General features: G+C 37.4%; 2 protein-coding genes across 2 annotated transcripts in view; one reads left to right on the top strand and one right to left on the bottom strand.

Moving 5' to 3' along the window:
- The first annotated feature begins 10,714 nt into the window (after positions 1-10,714).
- Positions 10,715-16,798, top strand: LOC123257749. The gene is made up of 3 exons (XM_044717688.1): positions 10,715-10,862; positions 11,406-14,687; positions 16,338-16,798. Exons 1-3 carry the CDS (start codon positions 10,715-10,717, stop codon positions 16,796-16,798), a joined length of 3,891 nt encoding a protein of 1,296 aa, XP_044573623.1.
- An 8,379-nt stretch (positions 16,799-25,177) lies between these two features.
- Positions 25,178-27,477, bottom strand: part of LOC6502706 (growth/differentiation factor 8) — a 410,457-nt gene continuing 408,157 nt past the window's right edge. The window contains exon 6 of the mRNA XM_044717609.1: positions 25,178-25,641. Coding sequence (XP_044573544.1) covers positions 25,273-25,641 — 369 coding nt within the window. The 3' untranslated portion in view covers positions 25,178-25,272. The remainder of the gene's footprint in view (positions 25,642-27,477) is intronic.

The raw sequence follows: 27,477 nt of genomic DNA on the forward strand, positions 1-27,477 counted from the left end.
ATTTGCTTTAGAAATTGCCTCATCTAAAACCTGAAGCCTGCATTCTAGCTTGGTTTTGTTTTGAGGAAGTGATCCATCTTCCAAACGTTCCTCCAACCGGCGAATGCTTTTAACTTTGACATTTAATCTTTTTTTTAAGTCAATAAGAGTCGTGGAATTAAGTTTTTGTTTAGTACTTTCCATTATAAAAAAATTTGTTTTTCAATACAAAAACGAAAACAATGCAAATTTAAGATTTAATAATTTATTTAAAATTTTTTATTAATTTTAAAATATTAATATTAAAAATTTATTAAATTGTTATTTATTAAATTTTTCTAAAATTAATTTAAAAATTTATTGAATTTAATTCAACAACAAGAAAATGCGAAAACGAAAATAATTAATTAATCTTATTTAAATATAATAAATAATTTATTAAATTTAACCAAATCTAAATTGATTAATTAATTGATAACGAATTATTGATAGTCGAGGCACAGAGTATCCAAAAAAATAGTTGGTCGCCAATGACACCGAAACCAATATGCTCGACCAAATTGTAGGGGAGCGCGTCACTTGGCAGACCGGTAAACTATACGCGCCAAAAAGTGCATATACATACATACATACAGCAGCGGATAACGGTGGGAAACGAAAAGGAGAATATTATCGCTGCATCTATTTGTATGTATGTAAACCAAATATATATGCACCTTTATTTTATCTGAAATAATTAAAATAATTTTTGGCTGCACTTTAGTATTTATTTGGAAGATTTGTAAATTCGAGAACGAGGGGTAGGGGGCGACAGTGATTGCAAATAATATCAATATTCTCTTTTTTATTTTATCCACAGGCAGTACATTTAGGTTAGCACATATATTTATAATTAAATTTTAGAATTTTTATATATGTTGTTATTTATTTTTGCTCTACTATTTTTTCTACGTACGTATGCGCCAAGAATTGAAAGGAGGGTGCAATATTCCAGCACAAGACGGATTTTAATTTGTCTTATCTCAACTTTCAATTTTTTGCACAAATACCTGGGGTTCTGCTTTCGGATCCTTTAATCCTGCGGCCACTTTCCTTTCACAATTGATGCAGGTGCAGTGCATGGGGACGACGAATCCTTCCAGAAGCAGCTATGGAGAAGTTTTATTTCGCGACGCGGAGAATTCTTAAATTTTTATTTGTGAATTCACCACCACAACCGTCGCGAGCAACTCTTTTTGGATATATATATGTTATATATATTGTTATATATATTTTATGTGTCACTGTCACTATTTTTTGTTGCTTTTATATTTAATTATTTACTACAGTCCACCCGGGGGCGCCAAAATGTTTGTCGAGATTATTTTATCTCGTCGTGAAAAACGAAAGGAAAAATCGGTGACTGTAGAATTAAATTATATTGCGAAAAACAACGAACGAAACGAAAATGCGTGCACTCTTCGACGTTATAAATTCGGTTATATTTCATATTAACAAAACCTTAAGCCTAGCTTATCTAGTGCGGCGAAGCGGGGCGAATTCATGGGAGAGCGCAAGTGAGAGCTTCACTTGCGCTCCCGCTCCGCCCTAAACTAACTTACACTAGACTTCATAAAATTCCACTTATTATCTACATCTAATTATACAGGCAGCTTCACCGAGTAGGCGCCTGACTCGAGCCGAGCAGAATTCTGCACGAAATGCGTTTCGCAATCCAATTCCTCTTTCGTCCACTTCACAATGGGCTCGAAGCAGTCTTCGATTTCCCAAAACCAACTGGCCGTGACGCACATGGAGCGTAGCATCCGCCACCTTTGACATTGGCTGCAGGGCGCCTTGGATCCTCTTCAAATCCTGAAGGATACCCTTTGCCTTGCATTTTTAAATCGCACTCCGAGATGGAGTGGGTTCTCCTGCGACGGCGCCGCTGGAGTTCATCGCCACTATAATTGAAATACGCTCAATTTAGGTAAACACACGCACAAATTAATTTTGGCGCCAAAATTATAGTTCTTGTTTATTTTATTATATTTAATTATATTTGAGCGCAGCGAACACGATTTATCCCACTGTGCGCTCAGAACTGTACACTGCGTTGTGAAATGTATATATATATGAACGCTTGTGTGAGTCGAATGCACTTGCAAATGGAACGTATGTATGTATGTATGTTGGCGGACCGGATAACAATTGTATGTATTGTATTTATTTATATTATTAAATGATTTATGTATAAATACAAAATAATTGTTTCACTGATGTACTGTGTGCCATTTATGTTCAAAAAATGCATATGTTAATACACCGCGCAAAAACTGAAACGGGTATGTTCGCACTGTTTTATGCTCGTGGAATTGTTAATTTTATTAATTAAATCACGTCGGGGTCACCAATGTTTGGTCATTGATTCTTTTCAATGACTTTTTCCCTTTTTTCCAAAATAACAAAAAAGGGAATTATTTGTTTCAGAAAGCTCCGATTTAGAATGCGTATGCACTGAGAAAGAGAGTACAAGTGGTCCCGCCTTTTAGCATAGGACGGGCGAAAGCTCGTTAACTTAATGATAAAGATAAAATAAAGCCGAGCGGCCGAGAAGAGTCGACTTGCGACTAACAACAGCGATGAGAAAATCTCAGTCTTTCGTCTGACTTTGCCGTATCCCGACGTGTTTTTGCGATTGCTCTCATCTTATTACCTACATATATCTTTGATACGAGTCTCCTCTTTTCGCGTATCATTGTCGGAGATAATTGACTTACATAGTTCATTATCCACACACTTCTTAAAAATAATATTATTCTTCAATATTTCTTCTGCCGTGCTCTGCGAATATTCATATATATATATTCCTGAGTCTATTCTCCGATCGAGTAATCCCGTTATATCATTGTTACTCTGAAGCGGTTATTCGACACATTCGTATCTCTTTTGTTACGTATTCCCTTCGACGTGCCTGATCCGAACGTGCCTCTCTACCACTGAACTCTTTGAAGTCTACCATTGAACTCTTCTCGCTCTCACTACAGTGGACAAATCTAAGTCAATAATGAGTCTAATTTGCACTGCTAAGAAATGCGAGTTTGGAGGATCCATCACTGGAGACTCGTATCTGTCCTGCTGGCTTTGCAACAACTGCTCACATATTAAATGGGCTGGTGGTGGGCACAATGGACGGATAAGCGATCTCATCACTAAGAATATTGGTCTGACATGGTCTTGTATTGCCTGTAGAGAGATTGAGTCTGAGATGCGGACCTTCATGAAGCAGACGAGAAACGGTTTTCTTGATGTCCGTAAGCAGTTTGTTGCACTTAATGAGCAATTCCTTACACTTGAGACCCAATTTCTTGGTCTCAAGTTACTAAGTGAATCTCCAAGGAGAAAAATTCCGAACAATAACCCGATGGCGGTCAATCTATTGGGCACTCCTGCTTCTCATGCGATTCATTCGGATAAATTCTTAACTCCTAATACTTCATCGCCTCCTGTTGTTCCTGTGGAAGTGATCCATTCACCAAGTCTGCCAATGGAATCGTCAATGAGTCTTGTTCCACCTATTGTCCTGGATCCTCCATCGTTGGAAAACCTGCAGGTTCCTGTGGCTCCGTCACCTAGGCCTCTCACTGGTGTGGCGCCTGAGTTAAAATCCTCTGGGCTTTCGCTGAGAGCTGTTGCACCTCGTAAAGCCATATTTGTATCCCGCCTCATGCCGGATGCCACTGTGGATGATGTCAGGAGTCACCTCTTAAAACATCTTAAGGTAGCTCCTAATGATTTAGCGGTCTTTAAGTTTAATTTTAAACATAAGCGTAGCATATCCTCTTTCAAAATTGTAATTCCTGAATCCTACTTTGAAAAAGCACTTGATCCGTCAGCCTGGCCCGAGCACAGTATTATTCACGAATTTTTAGCTAAAGACCCTCTGAATCACAACTTTGCCGATTCAGCTCCAAAAAACTGAGTAATAATGTTTTTTCTTGCTGCTACCAAAACGTTCGAAGTATTCTGGGTAAACTGAGCCAATTTTTTACTAAGAGTGCTTCTTTTGAATTTGATGCTATTGCACTTACTGAAACCTGGCTTAATTCCCCTGTCTCTGATTATGAAATTTTTGTTCCAAACTACACTGTGATTCGATTGGATAGGCCATCTTTCGGTGGTGGTGTCCTCATTGCTGTTGGCATTAAATACTCAGCTGAACTAATCACTTTCCCGAATCAGTTTGGAATCGAGTTTATCGCAGTAAAAATAACTGTTGGTCCGTCTCATATTTTCATGACCTGTTCTTATATACCTCCATCGGTTGATGATACGGTATACTTTCATCACCTTAATGCTATCAAGTTCGTTTTATCATTAGTCAATGACTCTGATTTTGTCCTAATCATGGGTGATTTCAACCTTCCCCAAATCTCCTGGATCCCGTGTGAAGATGACAATTCCTTGCATTCTAGTTGCCATAACGACTTCATTGATGAATTAATTGAAATTGCTCTTTCCCAAATTAACCCCATCCTTAACACACTTAGCAGGTCCCTAGACCTTATTTTCTGTAATAGAATATCCTCTGTCACTGTAAATCGGTCTTCACCACTATCGCTTCCTGAAGACGTCCACCATCCCACACTATTGGTTTCGGTGTTAATTGATGTCCCTAATATTCATAACTATGAGGCTCAGTATCGTTCTAAATGTTTCCGAAAAACGGATTACAACGCTCTTCGCAATCATTTAGCTGGAATTGACTGGGAATATCTTTCATCTTTTAACTCTATTGATGCTGCTACTGATTCTTTTTATGATGTAATCCACAACGCGTTGGACAAATTTGTTCCAGTACCTTCATCGTTTTCATCAACGAAACCGCCATGGTTTAACAAACACCTTTCTCGTCTTAAGAACAGGAAATCTAGAGCTTACAAAATGTTTCTTAAGTCTGGATCTTTGTTTCATCAGACAAACTTTCTTTACATTCGCAACCAGTTTATTCTTCTTAATAATCAACTTTATAAGCGTTACATCGTAAATTGTAAGGCTAACTTCCGAAATGATCCGAGCTCCTTTTATTCGTTTGTCAATATGAAACGTAAATCCAGTCTTTTCCCTCCTTCCCTATCTTATAAAAATATTTCTGATTCTTCATATCATGGTATTGCAAATCTCTTTGCATCATTCTTTCAATCAACTTATTCGTCCGATTCTTATAATTTAAATTCTACATACCCTTATAATATTCCGTATATAAACAATATCTACTTGTCTAAATTTAATCATCTTGATGTTTCTAATGCTCTTTCAACCTTGGATATCTCTTTTTCTGCTGGTCCTGATAACTTCCCGAGCTGTATTCTTAGGTACTGCTCCGATATCCTATGCTATCCTCTTACTACCCTATTCAATTTATCTTTGGACCTTTCATGCCTTCCCAAGAGATGGAATGAATCTTTTATTATTCCACTTCATAAGAAAGGTTCTAAAATACTTATTGATAACTACCGTGGTATTGCTAAACTTTCTGCTATTCCCAAGCTGCTGGAGAAAATGGTTACATTGCAACTGCAACATCATTGCAAAAGCATAATTTCCTCCACCCAGCATGGTTTTGTCAAAAATCGTTCTACAACAACCAATCTGCTAGAATTCACTTCGATCGTCCATAAGGGTTTTCTCAAACGAATGCAAACCGATGTTATTTACACCGATTTTAGTAAAGCTTTCGATTCTGTTAATCACCGTCTCCTTCTCCAGAAACTTTATCTTATGGGTTTCCCTCCTAATATCATAAAGTGGATGACTTGATATCTATCTAATCGTACGCAGCGGTTTTGTTCAAGAACATCACATCTCAAGTTATAAAAGTAACATCTGGTGTTCCGCAAGGCAGTCACTTAGGACCTCTTCTGTTTATCCTCTTTGTTAACGACTTGCCTAGTGTCGTGAGCTATGCTACTACACTTATGTATGCTGATGATGTGAAGCTCTGTTTTTCTTACTCTGACCACTTTCTTCATAGACATCTACAGTTTGACCTTGACGAAGTATTCTTGTGGTGCTCTAATAATCTCCTCTCACTAAACTGCTCAAAATGCAAGGTTATGACGTTTAACCGTAGCACGCCTCATGCCATCTCGTACTCACTAGGGAATCACTTTTTAGATCGTGTTTCCTTAATGAATGATCTTGGAGTTCTTTTTGATCACAAGCTGTCGTTTAATGAACATATTTTTCTAACAGTTAATAAAGCTAGAGGAGTACTTGCATTTATCAAGCGCTGGTCAAAAGAGTTTGATGATTCTTTTACCACTAAAACGTTGTATATCTCTTTGGTTCGTCCGATCCTTGAATACTGTTCATGCGTTTGGAGTCCGCAGTATATGGTTCATCAAAGAAGTATTGAATCAGTGCAAAAGAAGTTTCTTTTATTTGCCTTAAAATATTTAAACTGGGACTCAGATGGTCTTCTTCCACCATATCGTTGTCGGCTAAAGTTATTAGACCTGCCACCATTGCAGGTACGTCGTACTTCATAAACTATAATTAATTAATTTTAAAATTGTATATAAATAACAGATAATTGTTACTTCAATAAAAAAATAATTATTACATTTATATATATATGTTATATTTATATTGATTCAATTTATGCCGTGGCTGCTGCCTGACCCGACACATATATTTCGTTTTTTTCGGTATAATAGCTTAATTTATTTTATTAAAATTAAAAAACGAAAAAGTGACGAATTTTTAGCCAGAAAAAATTTATAAACTTCCAAGTTGGTTAATAATGATACTTAATACTATTAATTAATAAGAAGTGGAGTACCTCTTTCTTTTGATAGCTTACGCCAAACGGTTTGGCATTGATTGCACCAATTTTTCAGTCACCGTTGGGGAAATATTAAGCCATTCTTCCACCACCATGCTTTACAGTCGGAGCAAGATTTTGCACGTCCAGGGCGGTACCACTCTTACGCCAGACAAGTTTTCGCCCTTTTATACCAAAAATGCTGAATTTACTCTCGTCGCTGAATAGGACCTTGCTCCAGAACACTGCAGGCTCCTGGACAAATTTTTTCAATTTCATTTATTACGTTCATTTAACTGCAATCCTCAAAAGTGAATAATTAACGCTGGGATGTTTCGAATGTACAAATTATTAATATGCTTTATTCTCACTCTTTTTGCTACTCCATCGCTCTGTGCGTGACGTGCTGGATCTAAAGAATCTGAATCCTCTAATCTTAATCTTTTCGCAGTGTTTTTCATGGCCTTTTCATTTTCATTTTGAACTTGTTCGGGAAATGGAGTATTTGGAATATTAGGGTCCAAAATTGGCGCATTTTTTGGTTTGAAAAATGATGTTATCTTTGCATTAGACTTTTTGTTGGGCAGGTCGTAAATAAACGTCACATTAATTTACAGGTTATCAATATGTCAATATAGTTACTCATTTTGTAAGTGGCGCTCTCGTGGTATCTGCCAGAACTATGAGCATGGCGCCATTTTTGAATGAACATGAAATTTATATTTTTATTTTCCCGTTAATTTTGCAATTTTTTCAACATTTCGGGGGGGTTCGAACCCCTCAAAACCCCCCCCCTGCGTGCCCCACTGAGCTCTGCCAACAATTTTCCCGATTTCCCGTAGCTCGGGAAATCTCGGAGTTTTACAATTAATTTAATTAAATCGGGATCAATTTCATTTGTCTTCTTGTTCATTGAGATTTTTTCCACGAGGTGACGAAATTAACTCAATTGTTCTTTGGACCAGTGCCATGTAGTTCTTAGAGCTTTATTCACCGTTATTAGTAATCTAAAGATGCATACAGAGCAAGTACACATCGTTTTTCAAATTTGTACGCAAACTTTTTCTGGCTAAAAATTCGTTACTTTTTCGTTTTTTAATTTTTTTTGCGCGGTTCCCACTGCATACGTACAGCCCCCCTCCAACCGACCGAGGGACGCTGCCGCGTAACGTACGGCTCGAATAGCGGGAATAGATCCGATATAGTTTAAGCGAAGAATAGTTGCGAATTTGAAGAATTTTCTCTCTATTTGTTCAAGGAAGGCACTTCTCCCATCTAAATAATATCTCCAATCTCTTCAATACTCTCTTCAATAATCAACATTAATATTGACTCAATATTGAACAGGTTTATTTCTGTACAAATAGTTTGTGAGATGACTTCTAGGATGCCTAGGCTGATCACACAGCCAAAGTGGTCTTTCGAAAGCTTTCCTTTCTTGTTTTAAATTTAAATTGATTAATATTATATTTAAATTGATTTTTAGTGTTTTCAAAACTATTTCCATAAATACCACAAATATAAAAAAATATAAATAGCATCTTAAAATCCAAAACTTGTGACCTTAGTAGAAACCGCTGCAAAAAATATACATGAATGCGGGTCCTACGGCATCTTGCCAAGCCGCAAAGTTGAACCCGCTACCCGAAAATGGCACATACCTTTCCAAAAAGCCACGTTCTAACCATAAAACCTGGAACAAATTGTGACATTTATATAAAGGTAAGTTAATTATTTTGTTGGATTTGAATCCTTATTAAAAGCTGGTCCAAATAAAAAAACTTGTAAAAAATAATAAAAGCTGGTAAAAAAAAGGACAACCAAATTTTCCTTATAAAAAAAATTAAATGCACATAACGAAACGATTAATGACCCGAATGTCAAAATGAATAAAACCAAAGAAAATAAAAGCAACATATATTTTTTAATACAACTCGCAAGTAAATTATCCTAAACATTTTTTTTTATTTAATGCAGTCTCATCAAATGCAGATCATTACTCTGGCATACAAAAACATTTTTTTCACAGGCCAGACCACAGGCAAAAAATCTCCACGCATAATTTCACCTGCTCCATAACGTGTCTAACAGGGGAGCTTAAACCCCTGAAACAAAGTTCAGAACAAACATAAGTTCTGTACGAGTTCAAGACATGCAGAAAATCGTGCACTGCAGATAGGCAACAGATGATCCTATACAAACAGGTACCGCTGCGCATTTACGACCTCACACCATCTGTCAGCACGCATGATAAGGACCTGCATGCTTCATAAACCTAAGCGATAAAAGATAATGGTATCCTATTTTACAACTGTCCAAACTAGTAAACTATAAGCAGATAATAATTTGACCTAAACAAACATTAGTTCTTTAAGATCTTGTATATAAAAACCCTGCATACTCCACAATAAAATCAGTACTCAACGAAAACTCGTGGTATTCACTTCTCCGAGCTCAATTTGTTTCAAGTACAGATTGCGGCAACGAGATTGTTACTGGTATCAAGAACCGGTGGCAGACAAAAGCAACTTTTCAGCTACACAATTTACATTTGGTGACCCCCGACTTTGGACACAGGATTCATTTGGAGAATCATACTCGTATAGTTGGTCAACTGGGCGACCAAACTACAAAAAAAAAAAATACCAACAACTGATCAACTTGGCGATCTTGGACATCACTGGATAGTCAACTTGGCAGCAACAAAACAGGAGAAAATCAAGCTCCATAGCCATAGTATTTAAAAGAATACCTTGACCGCCTATTTGGTTGTGAGTAGAGGCACAACCTGTCAAAGCGACAAATCAAAATACCTCCAACGGGTCAGGTATTATTTTAAATAAAAAAAAAAAAAAAAAATGGCATTATCAAATATCAACGCATTGCTGGACAAGCAATTGATAACAGGCGAAGAGATCCAAAACGTAATAAGGAATTACAAGAAGGATTCGCCTGAGCGAAAACAACAGCCTGACTACTTCCAAAAACGCATTGAGAAGTTAGTTAAGCTGTGGGAAATATTTTTTAAAGATGATTTAATTATAAAAAGTACAACAGAAGGTGCTAAAATTGAGCACAGTTACTTTGAAAATAATTATTTCAATCAAATAAGAGATTTGGTTGTATCCTACAAAGGAGAATTCAACAAACAATTATCCACAGTACAAATGGATACTGGATCGGTTGCTTCCAGTGAAGAAGAATCGGAACTGGAGCCAATGATTCGGGAACAAAGGGCTCTGCTGATTAGTCTGGAACGAATCATGAATAAAATGACGAATGAAACTCGTCAAGGATTTGTGCCAATCATAAATCAATATTGGGATAAGATAACAACTATCCACATTGAAATTTATAAAAAAATTTGAGGATCCTGCAAAACTTGGATATCTCGACCAGAGATATTTAGCAGCGGAAGACGCCGTCATAGCAGTCCAAACTATGACATGTGAAGAAAGCATCTCACGTCCTGCCAATATACCTCAAATGCATGCCTCATTGCCGTTGCCGAAAGTTGAAATTCCCAAATTTGATGGTGACTATTTAAAATGGCAACAATTTCATGACATTTTCAAGAAAATGATTCATGAAGCATCATTACCCATCATTCAAAAGATGTGGTACTTAAAAACTAGCATTACTGGAGAGGCTGAGCGTTTAATACGCCATCTATCCTTAACCGAAGGAAACTATGCAACAGCATGGAATATGCTACAAGAGCGTTTTAGCAACAAAAGAGTGCTAAGTAACGCGTTAATACAAAAAATATTGGACCAACCATCAATAACAAATGATGCGAAATCCATAAAGGCAATGCATGATAATATTAAAGAAACATTATCTGCGCTTTGTAACATTGGAATTCAAACTGAAAATTGGGATCCAATACTATTATGTAGTTTGACAAGGAAATTAGATCGTCAAACTCATATGTTATATGAACAGTCAATTGTAGACTTGAAGAAACTGCAGAAACTGGATCAGTTTTTGACCTTCTTGGAACATCGGTTCCTTACATTAGAGGCTACCGGTAGTGATAAGATAAATCACACCAAAAAAGGCACATGCGCTCAGATTGGTACAGAATATACATGCTATTTCTGTAACAAACCCAATCACATTATGTACAAGTGCAACGAGTTTTTGAAGAAAACAACAGCTGAACGATTAAATTGGACTCAAAGGAACAAGCTATGCGTAAAATGCTTCAAACGCGATCATTCAGCAAAGGAATGTCAGAAGAAAAATTGTTTTAAATGCGATAAAAGGCATAACACCCTTCTACATTTGGAATCAAAGCCTGACTCTAAAACAGCAGCATCAGCAAGTGGAATACAAACCAATTATGTACTTTTAGCCACTGCTCGAGTTATTATTGAAGGCAATAATGGACGAATGGCCGAATTCAGAGCATTACTTGACTCAGGTTCTCAAGTCAATGTAATCTCTGAAAGAGCATTAAACATATTAGCTCTTGACGTTAAAAAATCAGAGCTACAAATAAATGGAATTGGTGGACGAACACAAACATCAAAGGCACGAGTTAATGTTATGCTCAAATCACAGCATAACAACTTCAACTCTCGATTGGAGGCTATTGTATTGCCTCACATTGTTGCAGATCAGCCAGGACAGTCAATTGATATTAATCGTTGGAAACTTCCAAAACATATTGAATTGGCTGATCCCAATTTTGATAAAACAGGAAGGATTGATCTACTCTTGGGAGCAGAACACTATTACGATATAATGCAGGACAAGCATTTATCGTTGGGTAAAGGACTGCCAAAATTACAAAAAACCAAACTAGGATGGATTGTGGCTGGAAAATTAAAATACAATTCACCCAGATCAACTACCTGTGCAGCTCTAACCGAGGAAGATAAGGTAGACGAACAAATCACGAAATTTTGGGAACTGGATTCATTCTCAACTGATGCGCCATGCCTATCTCCACTGGAGAAACAATGTGAAAGACACTTTCTCCAGCACATTCAGACTGCAATTGATAAGAAATCAATTGTTAGGCTCCCATTCATGGATAATGCTTCAGCCCTGGGGGAGAGTCGTGATCTTGCAACACGACGATTCCTTTCCTTGGAAAAACGGCTATTGCGAGATCCACAAACTAAGGCAAGTTATGTGGAGTTTATGAAAGAATACGAAGCTCTTGGGCATATGAAGGAGATGCACACAAGTGAAATTAAAAAAGCACGGTACTTCATACCACATCACTGTGTGCTCAAACCTGAAAGTACAACAACCAAATTAAGAGTGGTTTTCGATGCATCTGCAGTTACGTCATCAGGAAAATCGCTCAACGACTTACTGCACAAAGGTCCTACGGTGCAAAACTCTATATTTTCAATTTTGCTGCGATTTAGGACTTACAAATATGTTTTTACGGCGGACATAGAGAAAATGTACCGTCAAATCTGGATAAATCCCGAAGACCAATATTTCCAAACAATTGTTTGGCGCAATAATCCATCTGAGGATTTGCGATACTACAGATTAAAAACGGTTACCTATGGAACAAAAGCTGCACCGTATTTAGCCACAAAATGCTTGCAGCACATAGCACAAAAAGGTAGAAAGGAATACCCTAATGCTGCCGCATTGGAAAACGACTTCTATGTAGACGATTGCTTAACCGGAGCCGAAACTATACCAGAAGCTCTACAGAGGCAACAACAGCTTAACAAACTTCTGCAAAATTCTGGATTCAAGTTAAGAAAATGGTGTACCAACAATTCCCAAGTTCTACAAGGAGTTCCGAGGGAAGACATCACTTCAAATGTACAACTGGAGGAGACTTCATATGAGGACTACACGATTAAGACCCTCGGAATCACCTGGACACCAACGACAGATCACCTTTGTGGGAAAACGGAGATAGCAACAAAGGCCAACATATCAAGACGAGATGTTGTGTCTGAAATCTTTAGGATATTTGATCCTCTTGGTTTATTTTCCCCAGTTGTAATGAAAGCAAAAATTTTCATGCAACACCTCACAAAGGAGGGTTATGAATATAAAGACGATCTGCCGGCTCATCTTCAGGAGGAATGGAAACGCTACAGGGAGGAGCTAAAGGTTCTGAACACCATAAAGGTACCACGTCACGTCTACTTAGGAAAAACACCTGTGACGGCAGAAATCCACACATTTGTTGATGCCTCGGAGAAGGCATATGGAGCTGCTGTATACATCCGAGCAACATATAAGGACAAGCAAAGAACGATCCAGTTATTGTGTGCAAAATCTCACTTAGCACCAATAAATACAATAACGTTACCACGTCTGGAACTTAAGGCTGCTGTATTAGGAGCACAGTTGACTTCCAAAGTAAAGGAAGACTTGGCCATGAAAAATGCATCCACATTTTATTGGTCTGATTCACGGATTGTACTGTCATGGATTAATTGCTCAACATCCATTCGAGACAAATTCGTTGCCACCAGAGTTGCAACAATACATGAGCTATCCTTACCCAAACAGTGGAGACATGTTGCATCAGAACACAATGCCGCAGATGTCCTCTCCAGAGGAATGACAGCTTCAAAATTCGCGGAACATGCCATGTGGTTCTACGGCCCTATGTTCCTACATGGTTCATCATCCACATGGCCCGCTCCGTTTATTGCTACCAACGAGGAACTAATAATTATGAATCCGCCAAAGGTTAGTCAATCATCCGTGATGACTATCACAAAAGAGGAGGACATAATATACACAATACAACATAATAATTCATTTAACAAGCTACTCAGAATAATAGCTTACATAATGCGCTTTCGACGTAAAAAGAAGTACACAAGCCACACCATTGAGTTTGAAGAAATAACGGCAGCCCGAAAAATTGTCTTCCGCAATATTCAAAAAATCGACTTCAAAGATGACATCAAACATCTCAAGCGGCAAAGGGAGACACTAAAAGGCAGTTCAATCAACTCACTATCACCATTCTTAGATCAGAATGGAATTTTGCGTGTAGGAGGTCGACTGGAGGCGGCAAATATATCATTCGACTCCAAACATCCGATACTTCTGCCATACAACGACCCTGTTGTGAAGATGATTCTTGTGCAAATACACAAGGACAACATGCATTGCGGACCTCAAGCTTTATTGACTGCATCAAGGCAGCAATTCTGGATCCTTAAAGGAAAAACGATGGCTAGGAGCACTGTAAGAGCCTGTGTCAAGTGCACTAAAGCTAAACCAAAATTAATGGAGCAGATCATGGGAAATCTGCCACCACTGAGGGTAACGCAAGCTCGACCATTTTTCAACTCTGGCGTCGATTATTGTGGACCATTTAAAATTCACTACAAAGTGAGAGGAAAGAAGCCTAGCACAGCTTACATTGCTATATTCTGCTGTTTTACGACTAAAGCGGTACATCTGGAGCTGGTTAGCGATCTCACAACAGAGGCATTCTTGGCAGCACTTCGTCGTTTCATTGCTCGGCGAGGGAAATGCCAAACTCTTCACTGCGACAATGCAACAAATTTTGTGGGAGCCAAAAACAAGTTGCAAGAGCTACAGGAGGCTATATTCTCCGATAATGCGAAAACACAAATTCTCCAGGAGTGTAACAACAAGGGAGTTCAGTTTAAATTCATCCCACCTCGTGCACCACACTTCGGAGGATTATGGGAAGCTGCAGTAAAGTCGGCAAAACATTTATTACTAAAAAATGTGACGACAGCCGATCTTACTTATGAAGAACTTGAAACAGTTATAGTCGAAATAGAGGCCATATTGAACTCTCGACCATTAACACCACTGTCCGATGACCCAAATGACGTCACAGCATTAACGCCTGGACACTTCCTAATTGGAGAGCCGCTAACTGCACAAGCTGATTGTGAACCATCGCAGCAACCAAAAACGTTAGGTAATCGATGGCAGGCCGTTTCAAAACTGAAACATGCGTTCTGGAAACAATGGTCACAGGATTATCTACAACAGTTGCAGCAACGTCAAAAATGGAGAAGATCCTCAACAAACATAAAGGAAGGCACTTTAGTAATAATGAAGGAAGACAATGTTCCTGTATTACAATGGCCAATGGGAAGAATTGTTCGAGTCTTCTACGGGAAGGACAACTTTGCACGAGTGGTTGAAGTTAAAACGACCAAAGGGATCTTTAAACGTGAAATTCAACATGTTGCTCCACTCTTTAATGAAGAAGAACCCACTGACAAACATCCAATTGAAGAAGATGAAGTAGAAGAAGAAAACAGAGCAGTGGAAGACCGCCATCTGAGGAAAAGACCAAATCACGCTTCGATAACCACTGTCATGATTGTCATGTTATTATTATTACCATTAGCCTGGGCCCAATCGATTCAAATAACTCAGTTTGGATCAAAACCAGGAATATTTTTCGAGAAAATTGGGACAACCCAATTAGCAGTGGCTGACTGGACCATAGTGGCTTACTTCGATCTCAAACCATATTGGAGTGACATGGCTACATTTTCAAAAGGAACAAAAAAACTTGGTCAAATGTGCGCTACACTTAATGATGCACATTCATGTGAAGGAATGTACCAATACTTCCAACAAGTAGAGAATGAACTCATCATGGAAAATATGCTATTGGCCAAATCACGGAAAGTTCGAGCACCATTGGACATCGTGGGAAACATTGCAAGCAGTCTATTTGGTGTATTAGATTCTCAATATGCACAAGACATGTCGAAAACAATATCGAAGGTCAAGGACAATGAAGATCATGTTTTGGAGTTATTACAAAACCAAACGTCCTTAGTTGATTCAACAATAAACGTAGTGAAACGAGATGAAATTGCATACGCAAAACGATTCAACCTAATTGAAAGTCAAATGAATGCAATAATAAAGGATAATTATCACTGGTACATTACACTGACATCACAACTTACGTTGCTCGCTACGAATCTACATCGAATGCAGAATGAAATCATCAAAGTGTTAACAGACGTGCGCCACAACACTATTAGTCCACTTCTATTATCACCACGACAACTAAAGGAGCAATGTGATCAAATACGGGACCATTTGAAGCCTGATCAAATGTTACCTGTTAACCAAGAAAACATACTCATGGCATACAAAATGATGCAAGCCGAAGGTACCATAGTAGATAATCATGTGATTATAAAAATAACAGTACCATTGATATCGACAGAGGTATTACACATATACAAATTAACACCGATCCCAGCTGCAAATGTATATGGTTTTCATCTGTTCAAAATTAAAACACCATTCATTGCAATTAACAACTATCGAGATAAGTTTGTTGATATGACGACGGAAGACATAGCAAATTGTTATCCAAAATCGATAAATGATTTCATTTGTCACAGCAAGCAATCAATGTTCTCTACAGAAATGAGCTGCGAAATGCAACTATTCCACAATAAAACAGACACGTCATGCCATCTGGAAATCACAAATAAAACGTTCATTTGGCAAGAGATGCATAAAAAGAATCAATGGATATTTGCGACAAGGACGCCAATAAAACTCTCAGCTGTTTGCACCGATGGAACATCAGATATCTGGTTACGCAACACGGGACTACTGACAGCAAGAGCAGGATGCACCATACGCAACTCTTTAATAACAGTAATCAGTCAAACTGGTATAGAAACATCGACGCTCATCTCATACGCCCGTTTTGGAGAAATCGATGGTAACAATACAACGATTAAAAGACAGAACACCACATCCAGCAAAACAAATAAATTTGGTTATACCAAACTACTGGATCTTCAACGGGATCTTGTACCAAACCGAAGACTGAGACTACCACATAGACTTGAGACGATCAAGCATCACCACATCGCAATGTACATTGGCTTAACATTCATCATAATAATATTGACCATTCACTGGGTAAGAAAATGGTACAAAGGAGACAAGAGACCTCAGCAAGTCCAGGTACCAGCGGTGGCAATGAGGAAAACCGATACGACTTCGAGTCCGCCGTTCACCATTAACATCGATGATTGTTGAAACTACGTTCAACGGCCGGGAGGATGTACGAGTTCAAGACATGCAGAAAATCGTGCACTGCAGATAGGCAACAGATGATCCTATACAAACAGGTACCGCTGCGCATTTACGACCTCACACCATCTGTCAGCACGCATGATAAGGACCTGCATGCGTCATAAACCTAAGCGATAAAAGATAATGGTATCCTATTTTACAACTGTCCAAACTAGTAAACTATAAGCAGATAATAATTTGACCTAAACAAACATTAGTTCTTTAAGATCTTGTATATAAAAACCCTGCATACTCCACAATAAAATCAGTACTCAACGAAAACTCGTGGTATTCACTTCTCCCAGCTCAATTTGTTTCAAGTACAGATTGCGGCAACGAGATTGTTACTGGTATCAAGAACCGGTGGCAGACAAAAGCAACTTTTCAGCTACACAATTTACAAGTTCTATCATACACAGTTTCCGCAGTACACCTAAGAGAAGAAATTGATCAAATTTTACTATATATTGAATTATGTAGGCCGTGTAATGGCGGGTCATCGCCTTCTAAATGATATCGCGTTCTAGTACATATCATTTTTGAATCATTTTTTTACCAACTAAAATTAAACAAGAAAGGAAAGCTAACTTCGGGCGGAGCCGAAGTTGAAATACCCTTGCAGTTCAGTCGCAGTCCGCTAGGTGGCGCCACCCATCTTATATTATTAGATATATAGCGGATCGTATATAGTCGGCCGATCCTTATGAAATTTAGCATATCGAATTATTTTGCCCAAAAAGTAATCTGTACCAAGTCCCAACCCTCTAACTTAAAAAACACCAAAGTTATGGCATTTCCGATCAATCAGTTATATGGCAGCTATAGGATATAGTCGACCGATCCCGGCCGTTCCGACTTATATACTGCCTGCAAAGGAAAGAAGGGTGTGTGCAAAGTTTCAACTCGATAGCTTTAAAACTGAGAGACTAGTTTGCGTAGAAACGGACAGACGGACATGCTCATATCGACTCAGGAGGTGATCCTGATCAAGAATATATATACTTTATAGGGTCGGGGATGTCTCCTTCACTGCGTTGCACACTTTTGTCCAAAATTATAATACCCGCTGCAAGGGTATAAAAATGGATTTAGAATACTTACCCAAAGTTGAAATCTCCGATTTTCTACATTAATTTTTTGGTCTTCTATGATTATTCCCCAATACTGGAAACAACTATGGTCATCGCCATTGCACGGCCTACATATATGCTAAAATTTGATCAATGTCTTCTCTTAGGTGTGTAGAAAATAAGGTACCCTGTATAATTTAGTATGTTACAATGCACGCTTTTATAGTTGCAGGAACCTAAAGATTTACCCAAAAATCAGCGAGCAATTGGATGCAAGTGGGTGTTCAACGTGAAGCTTGGTAAAGATGGTTAAATAGAACGTTTCAACGCTCGACTGGTAGCAAAAGGGTGCTCCCAGCAGTTTGGCGTATGTTAAATTACCAAGAAACATTTTCGCTGGTATGCCGATTGGAGTGTGCGCTTTCTTATAGCACTGGCGGCGGAGCTCAAGTTACATCTTCATCAAATGGATGTATGCACCGCGTATCTCAACAGCGATCTGCGTGAGACGGTCTACATGAAGCAGCCGGAAGCTGCTACAGATGAAACAAATCCTGACAAGGTATTGCTTTTGAAAAAAGCAATATATGGCTTGAAGCAATCAGGAAGGGCCTGGAACGAGAAGCTAAATAGCGTATTGGTTAATGTGGGATTAGTTGCCTGTGATAACGAGCCATGTTTGTAAAAAAATTGTGGAGACGGTAATATTGTACTAATATTTGTATATGTTGACGAAATACTTATAGCTTCCCAATCGCACGAGGATTTGCTGAAAATCAAGAGCAGCATCTCACGATCATTCGAGTGCGTTGACAAGGGTCAACTTAACCATTTCCTGGGCATGGAAATCGAACGGGACGGCGAACTTTGAGCAATTACTTTGGGACAATATATTTTTTTTTTTTTTTGCACAATATATCGAGGACTTATATTACATACCCCATGGGACATACCCATGGGGGTGATTTTAGCAACTCGGCTAAGACACCTTTGGATCCTGGTTTTCAAATAGACTGCACAAGCCCCCAATGCAAACAGGTGGATCCTACTTCTTATCAGTCCGTAGTAGGAGAGCTTATGTGGTTAGCTCTTACAACAAGGCCAGACATATTGCATTCGGTGTCAAAATTGGCACAACGGAATCAAAACCCGCATGTTGGACACATGGCAGGCATAAAGCACATCTTTAGATATCTCTTAATTTAAGGAGGTGATAGTCATGCGAAGGCTGATTATGGAGATAGGTTACGGATACAACAACACCCCGATCGTCGTTTATGGGGATAATCTGAGTTCGCAGGCGCTAACCAAGAATCCTGTTCATCATTTCAGAACAAAGCACATTAATATACGTTATCATTTTGTTAGAGAAATTGTTAAGGACGGGCAAGTTTTGTTGAAATATAAATGTACAACTGAAATGATAGCAGATATTTTGACAATAAATCTTTCTAAAACCAAACACGAAGAGCTTACAAAAATGTTTAATTTGTTTTGATATTTATTTTTGTAAACAAGCTTGCATTGAGGAAGGGTGTAGAAAATAGGGTACCCTGTATAATTATGAATGTTACAGTGCACGCTTTCATAGTTATAGGAAGGAGAAAGAAATCTTGGAGTAGTTATAATTGTCTCGCTCTAAGAAATAGAGAATAAGAAAATATGTATATCAATTTTCCCTCAGTCACAAATAAAGTTCCGAAGCATACACACGGTGTTCTGATTTTGTCGCTTCGAATTCTGCCGCTCAATAAGGTGTACTGCTGAAGCTGTGGATGATAGAACCTATGTTTGTTCTGGGCTTTGGTTCAGGGGAGCCTAGAGATTATGGAGCAGGTAAAATTAGGCGTGCGGGAAAAAAAAGTTGAAAATTATCGGCCTGTGTTAACTACTAACCTTCAAATGATTCATGTCAAAATTTGACGTCATTTCCGATTGACGTCAGTCAAATAGTTTGTGAGATAGAGCGATTGATTGATTTCCGATTGACGTCAGTCAAATAGTTTGTGAGATAGACCGTCTTTTGTGAAGCAACTTTTGTTATTGTGAAAAAAATGGAAAAAAAGGAATTTCGTGTTAGTAGTTAAAATACTGTTTTCTGAAAGGAAAAAATACAGTGGAAGCGAAAACTTGGCTTTATAATGAGTTTCTGGAGTCTGGCCCAGAGAAATCAACAATAATTGATTGGTATCCAAAATTCAATCGTGGTAAAATGAGCACGGAGGACGGTAAACGCAGTGGACGCCCGAAAGAGGTTGCTTTCCCACCCACCGTATTTTCCAGATCTGGCCCCCAGCGACTTTTTCTTGTTCTCAGACCTCAAAAGGATGCTCGCAGGGAAAAAATTTGGCTGCAATGAAGAGGTGATCGCCGAAACGGAGGCCTATTTTGAGGCAAAACCGAAGGAGTACTACCAAAATGGTCTCAAAAAATTGGAAGGTCGTTATAGTCGTTGTATCGCTCATGAAAGGAACTATGTTAAATAACAATAACGAATTTTGACAAAAAAAATTTTTTTTTTTTGTTAGACCAGGGACTTATTAGCTAACCTGTTACTATTTAAAAACAAGAAAGGAAAGCTAACTTCGGGCGGAGCCGAAGTTGATATACCCTTGCAGTTAAGTCGCAGTCCGCTAGGTGGCGCCACGCATCTTATATTACTAGATATATAGCGGATCGTATATAGTCGGCCGATCCTTATGAAATTTGGCATATTGAATTATTTTGCCAAAAGAGTTTTGCCCATCTTTCTAACTTAACAAACACCAAAGTTATGCCAATTCCGATCGTTCTATGACAGCTATAGGATAAAGTCGGCCGATTCTTATGAAATTTTGTACGTAAAAGTGTGGCCGAATATAATATGTGTGGAAAGTCCCAACCCTCTAACTTAAAAAACACCAAAGTTATGGCATTTCCGATCAATCAGTTATATGGCAGCTATAGGATATAGTCGACCGATCCCGGCCGTTCCGACTTATGTACTACATGCTAGAAAAAGAAGGGTGTGTGCAAAGTTTCAACTCGATAGCTCTAAAACTGAGAAACTAGTTTGCGTAGAAACCGCTGCCATATAACTGAACGATCGGAATTGGCATAACTTTGCTGTTTTTTAAGTTAGAAAGTTAATACAGATTCCATTTTAGGCAAAATAATCTGATTTGCCAAATTTCAAAGGGATCGGCCAACTATACCCAATAGACGCCATATAACTGAACGATCGGAAATGGCACAACTGCAAGGGTATGTCAACTTCGGCTCCGCCCGAAGTTAGCTTTCCATTCTTGTTTATTAAAATTGTTTGAAAATTTCAAAAAACCTGTATAGGTGTGGTACTGATTTGGGAAGTGTTCATGATTATTGTCATTAAGGCCCACAGTAGTACCCATTTTATAAAAAAAATTCAAAATCGATAACCTCTTCAAGCCTTTAAGAAAAAAATTGTTTTCCGAAAAATTGTATGTAATATAATAATCACTGTGGACGGAAGTCCACGAGGTGACGACCTGCATGCCTAGGCGTGCGCGAGGAAACTCTATATATAGCCGAAGAATTAAAAATTTTCTGTAGGCAACCGATCTAAATGAATTATATACCAATCGAAAGGTATTATTTCAATTAGATAATTTTTGTCGAAACATATTCCAAAAGTTATTTGGTTTGGGAGAAATTAGGGTGAAAGTAACAAAATTTTTTATCACTAAAGTGGGGCTGGTGGACACATTTTAGTACCCAGATAAAATATTTTTATATATTCGCATTCTAGAGCTAAATACGCGTCGATTGGTACCTCAATCGACCCGATCCGACATTTCATTCAGAAGTTATTCGAAAAATTCGATTTTTTCTTCTTCTTAAAAATGAAGCAAGTTGTCGGTTTGTCGGTTTGTCTGTTTGCACTATTTTTTCTTAAAAATCCTGAAAAAAATTGGAAATTGTTTGTCACTATCATATGAGCAACTATTGTTTTACAACTTTTTGAAATACCTTAAGCTTACGTCAAAAAATTAAAAAAACCTTGTTAATAAAAAAATTCATAACTTTATAATTAAGAAAGATATTAAAAAGAGTTTTACACCGTTGAAATGGTTTTTTAAATATAAATTCCACTTTCTTTGAGACCAAACGTCTATATAGTACACAAAAAAAATACACTGAAAATAAACTTATTTTTTAAGAAAAAAAATTATTTTTCAAAATTTGGTCGACTGATCCTTTTTATATTGCACGTGGAGTTAGCTTTTGAGATGACGCAACTTTTGATATATCGCTCATATCTGGCAAAATCCGTTAACTCAAGATATAGTCCTGTAAGTGCAGCTACCCATTTTGTACAGCCTCCTGTGAAGCTTGCATTTACTTATACATGTGTGTGTATTTGATTGGCAACTTTGATTTTTGGGGTCTGCATATATTTGGTCAATACCCTACAAAATATGGAGTATATCTTTTCAGATTTAAGTTTATTTATTTAAAAAAAAAAATCCAAATAAAAAAGGGCTTAAAAAGTAAAACGTAAACATTGACTCAAGTTGGACTCGAACCCAGGCCCTCCCGTGTTAGGAACCACGACGCTCTCCACTCGGCTAACCTCGAACTTTGTTGTTTGATGGCAACTTTTGATGTAATTCTACTTTGTGTTTCAGTGTCTCATGTCTTAATGAGAAGACTCAGAAGATTGGTAACTTCAACCGACCCGGTCCGACATTTCTTTCAGAAGTTATTCAAGAAATTCGATTCTTACAGTTTTTTCAAAATGAAGCCAGTGGGTCTGTTTGTCTATCTTTTTTTCTTTGCAACACTGAATAAAATTGGAGATTTTTGTTATTGTCATATGAGCAATTATTGTTCTACAACTTTTTGAAAAAGCTGTAAAAATCTAATTTTTTGAATAACTTCTGAAAGAAATCGGCGAAGCCGAAGTTGATATACCCTTGCAGTTGTGCCATTTCCGATCGTTCAGTTATATGGCGGCTATTGGATATAATTGGCCGATCCCTATGAAATTTGGCCAATAAGATTATTTTGCCCAAAATGGATGAAAAATCTCTACCAAGTCCCATCTTTCTAACTTAAAAAACACCAAAGTTATGCCAATTCCGATCGTTCTATGACAGCTATAGGATATAGTCGGCCCATCCTTATGAAATTTTGTACATAAGATATTTTCAAATATTTCAAAAATAAAATCCAAATAAAAAGGGCTTAAAAAGTAAAACATAAACATTGGACTCAACTAGGATTAGAACTCAGGCCTTCCCGTTTTTAGAAACCACAACGCTCTCCATTCGGCTAATCCCAAACTTCATTATTTGATGGCAAATTTTGATGTAATTCTGCTTTGTGTTTCAGTGTCTCATGTCTTAATGAGAAGAATGCAAAATTTTATGAGTAGAAAGCTTTATATGCATATGCCCCCACTGAGCATAAAATGCATATAAATAAAACTCTGCTTTACTTAAATTACAGCCACCACCGTTTTGGGCCAAATCATGGATTAAAAGCTAAAAAAAAAAAAACCAGGCAAACCAACTCCGCCAATACTTTTCTAATATTTATTATTTTTTATCGCACACCCAAAATAAATTGTTACATTCAACAATTGGTTTAACTAGAAAAACTGGGAAAACGAAATTTCCAGTTTTTTTTAATTTTTTATCATTGCGCATTTATTTTAGATATAATACATGTTTATTATATGATTGATCGGATATGCCATAACTTTGTTTTTATACCCTTGCAGAGGGTATTATAATTTTGGTCAGAAGTGTGCAACGCAGTGAAGGAGACATCTCCGACCCTATAAAGTATATATATTCTTGATCAGGATCACCTCCTGAGTCGATATGAGCATGTCCGTCTGTCCGTCTGTCTGTTTCTACGCAAACTAGTTCCTTAGTTTTAAAGCTATCGAATTGAAACTTTGCACACACCCTTCTTTCCTTTGCAGGCAGTATATAAGTCGGAACGGCCGGGATCGGTCGACTATATCCTATAGCTGCCATATAACTGATTGATCGGAAATGCCATAACTTTGGTGTTTTTTAAGTTAGAGGGTTGGGACTTTCCACACATGTTATATTTGACCCAAATATCTTGTGTACAAAATTTCATAGGGATCGGCCGACTATATCCTATAGCTGTCATAGAATGATCGGAATTGGCATAACTTTGGTGTTTTTTAAGTTAGAAAGATGGGACTTGGTACAGATTACTCTTTGGGCAAATTCAATATGCCAAATTTCATAAGGATGGGCCGACTATAAACGATCCGCTATATATCTAATAATATAAGATGCGTGGCGCCACCTAGCGGACTGCGACTGAACTGCAAGGGTATATCAACTTCGGCTCCGCCCGAAGTTAGCTTTCCTTTCTTGTTTTTTAATAATTTATTATATAGTGGAACTCTCATAAGGATAGGCCTCTCATCTGTTAATTTGTTAAAATAATTTGGTTTCCCACAACTACGAAACAATTTTGGATTTTAAATACATTTTTGGGCAAATTTTTAATTAAAATTTTTAAACTAACCAAATTCCAAAACCTTTGTAAATTAAAAATACGTATAACTTCAAAATCCCTGAAGCTATCGAAAAATTCTTTACGTCTTTGGAAAGGTTTTTAATTATTCCACCTTCTTAAATGTCAAAATCTGTGGAGTTAAAAAAAAAAGAGTTTTGGTGTTTATCCTTACAATTAAAGTATTGCTAACTGTGTGAATCGCCAGTCCAGAGGTTACTTCTATATATATATATTCCATATATTATGCATTCTGTTTTAAATAATTGAAGATCAATATACACAAAAAAACAACTGATATCATATAAAAACCTCTTGACGAGGTAAAGTACCGGTGACGAACCTGCATGCGAAACCCAAAATATCTGATATCAATTTTAGTGACGATAATATGCTATATAGGTGTACAAAATTGCATATAAAAAATATTCTTGTTCGGCACGTGCAAGAAAAACAAAAAAAATCAGTCACGTGCCGAACAAGAATATTTTTGGTAAACCAAAAGCTTAAAACAACCTGTGTATTACATTATGTTCTGCATCCGAATCTAGTGGTATACATACATAAATATATGGTACATGGTTTGGGGGATTTATTTGTAATTCGCGAGATGCATTTTGTATTCTTTTTCATAATCCTGCCAATTCTGCTTTGTTCAAAAATCAAAATGCCAAGCTTGGTGTGTGCTACAAAATTTATTTACGACTAGAAGATTCAATAATACGAAAAAGACTGATAACAATAGGATAAAGATGATTTGGTTATTTGTTTATTCAATGTATTTTGTTTATTTAATCTATAAAAATTATGCAGTTTATTTACAAATAAACTCTGTAAAGTCATGGCTTAAGAGCAGCTACAGCCCTCTACAGACATATTTGGTATAACACTTAAAACTAGATTATGATTGTCGTCGAAATACAACAAGCTTAAGGAACTCATTTTAGTTGGAGAACAACACGGCGTAGCTGAAGTTGTCAAAGCGGCCAGGTGGGTATGAGGATAGTGTTCTAAGTATCCAACTCTACAATCACCGCTACAAAAATAAGCGTCAAACGACGTGGGTGCCACAACAAAATGCCACCCAAAGCTTGTAAAGTTTACTTTAAGCGGATATCTGCAGCATCGCATATCATGGTCATTCTCGGTGCAGTCCATATAGACGCTGCGCTTTCTTCGATGTTTTTTCAATGATCCAATTTCTATATGAACGGTCTGAAATATAAAAAGTTTCGTTACTATACGAATTACAATATACAAATTATATTACAACATTTAATTATTGGGGGCAGAAAAATAGCAGATTTGGTACCACTAAAAGCAATTTCACGCCAAATTTTAGCTGTTACACAGAATCGACAGTAAGAAGACTCTAGGATTATCTCAGAGCTCCTCGATTATTTACCTTTTCAATTCTCCAAAATATTCATAGTTACAAAAAAAAAACAAAAAAAAAAAAACAGTTGGCCCAATAAGCATAAGCTTATTAATAATTATTAATAAGCAATAAGTAATGCGTACTTAACTCATTGTATTGGATCTACGTATAGATTACCATCAAATTCATTTACTACGTCGGATTAAACTCAGGTGAAGTACTCGCGCATCTAGACGACGTCATAATCCCTAGTAAATCGATTAACGAAGGAATTTGACGGGTCGTGAAATTGCTTTACATCCTGAAAGAAAGTCCTTCCCCTGCGCTAACATATTGTGGTATATTATGAATGAAGAAGAAAAAGATAAATAAGTTAAGATAAGCGAAATCATTATTATTCCAATCAATAAAAATGGACGCAACCAGGCCCCAGACAGCATTCTGTAAATCTTTGACGGATTTGTCTTAATCTTATTTTTATTCTCATGGAAAATTTCCGGTTTTTCAGTAGCAAAGAGACGCAATTTCTCTGCGCATGAATTAATCTTTCCAGCAGGCTGGATGTTGATCTCCCGCTAAGGCCCGCTCGTTCGATGGTTCCGACTCTGGCTCGTTGGTGGCGTGGTGTTAAGGGGTTTGGCCAATCACGGGTGCCTTGTCAGGACTTATTATTATTTAATTTAAATAAACGTGCGAAAAAAAAACATGACGAAATAAGCTACCGGATGAGCTATGACCGAAAACTGTGCATATTAAAAGAAGAAAGGAAAGAAAAAAAGAATACAAATTCGTAGGATCGGCCAATATTTCACTCCTTGATGTTGTAGGAGCTAAGGATGCCCTTCCTTCCTTGATCATGGTTTTTCCGAGTTAACTAAAAATTTCCCATGATCCCTTTGTTGGCACGCGCTACTGAGGCGGGTTTAGGAAATCAGAAAATAAAATAGTTTATTAATACTATAACGGACATGGTAAAATTTTCTGGGATTTTCTTTGATTCTTTACATATAGGATTTTGAGCAAAATGATGTGGTATATGATGGTTCAGATATAAAAAAATATTCACAAACAAAACAAAATTCGTAAAAAATAGAATTTATCCTCAATTAAAGGGTGAAGATGGTAAAAATGGTAAAAAGTAAAAACTTAGCATAGAAGTATGAAAAATGTATCAATTGGGTTACTTCAATGTAGAAATACTGCGTCCACCGTCGAAAGCTTTCGGCTGGTTGCTGCGCTGTGAAATATAATTATCGCACAAAACAAAAATATACAAAAACAAGGAAAGCTAACTTCGGGCGGAGCCAAAGCTTATATACCCTTGCAGTTGAGTCGCAGTCCGCTAGGTGGTGCCACGCATCTTATATTATTAGATATATAGCAGATAGCATATAGTCGGCCGATCGTTATGAAATTTGGCAAATCAGATAATTTTGTCCAAAATAGAATCTGTACCAAGTCCCATCTTTCTAACTTAAAAAACACCAAAGTTATGCCAATTTCGATCGTTCTATGACAGCTATAAGATATAGTCGGCCGATCCTTATGAAATTTTGTAGGCAAGATATTTTGGCCAAATATAACATGTGTCTCAACCCTCTACCATAAAAAACACCAAAGTTACGGCATTTCCGATCAATCAGTTATATGGCAGCTATAGGATACAGTCAACC

This window comes from Drosophila ananassae (assembly GCF_017639315.1).
Source record: "Drosophila ananassae strain 14024-0371.13 chromosome 4 unlocalized genomic scaffold, ASM1763931v2 tig00000054, whole genome shotgun sequence".
NCBI classification, from domain to species: domain Eukaryota; kingdom Metazoa; phylum Arthropoda; class Insecta; order Diptera; family Drosophilidae; genus Drosophila; species Drosophila ananassae.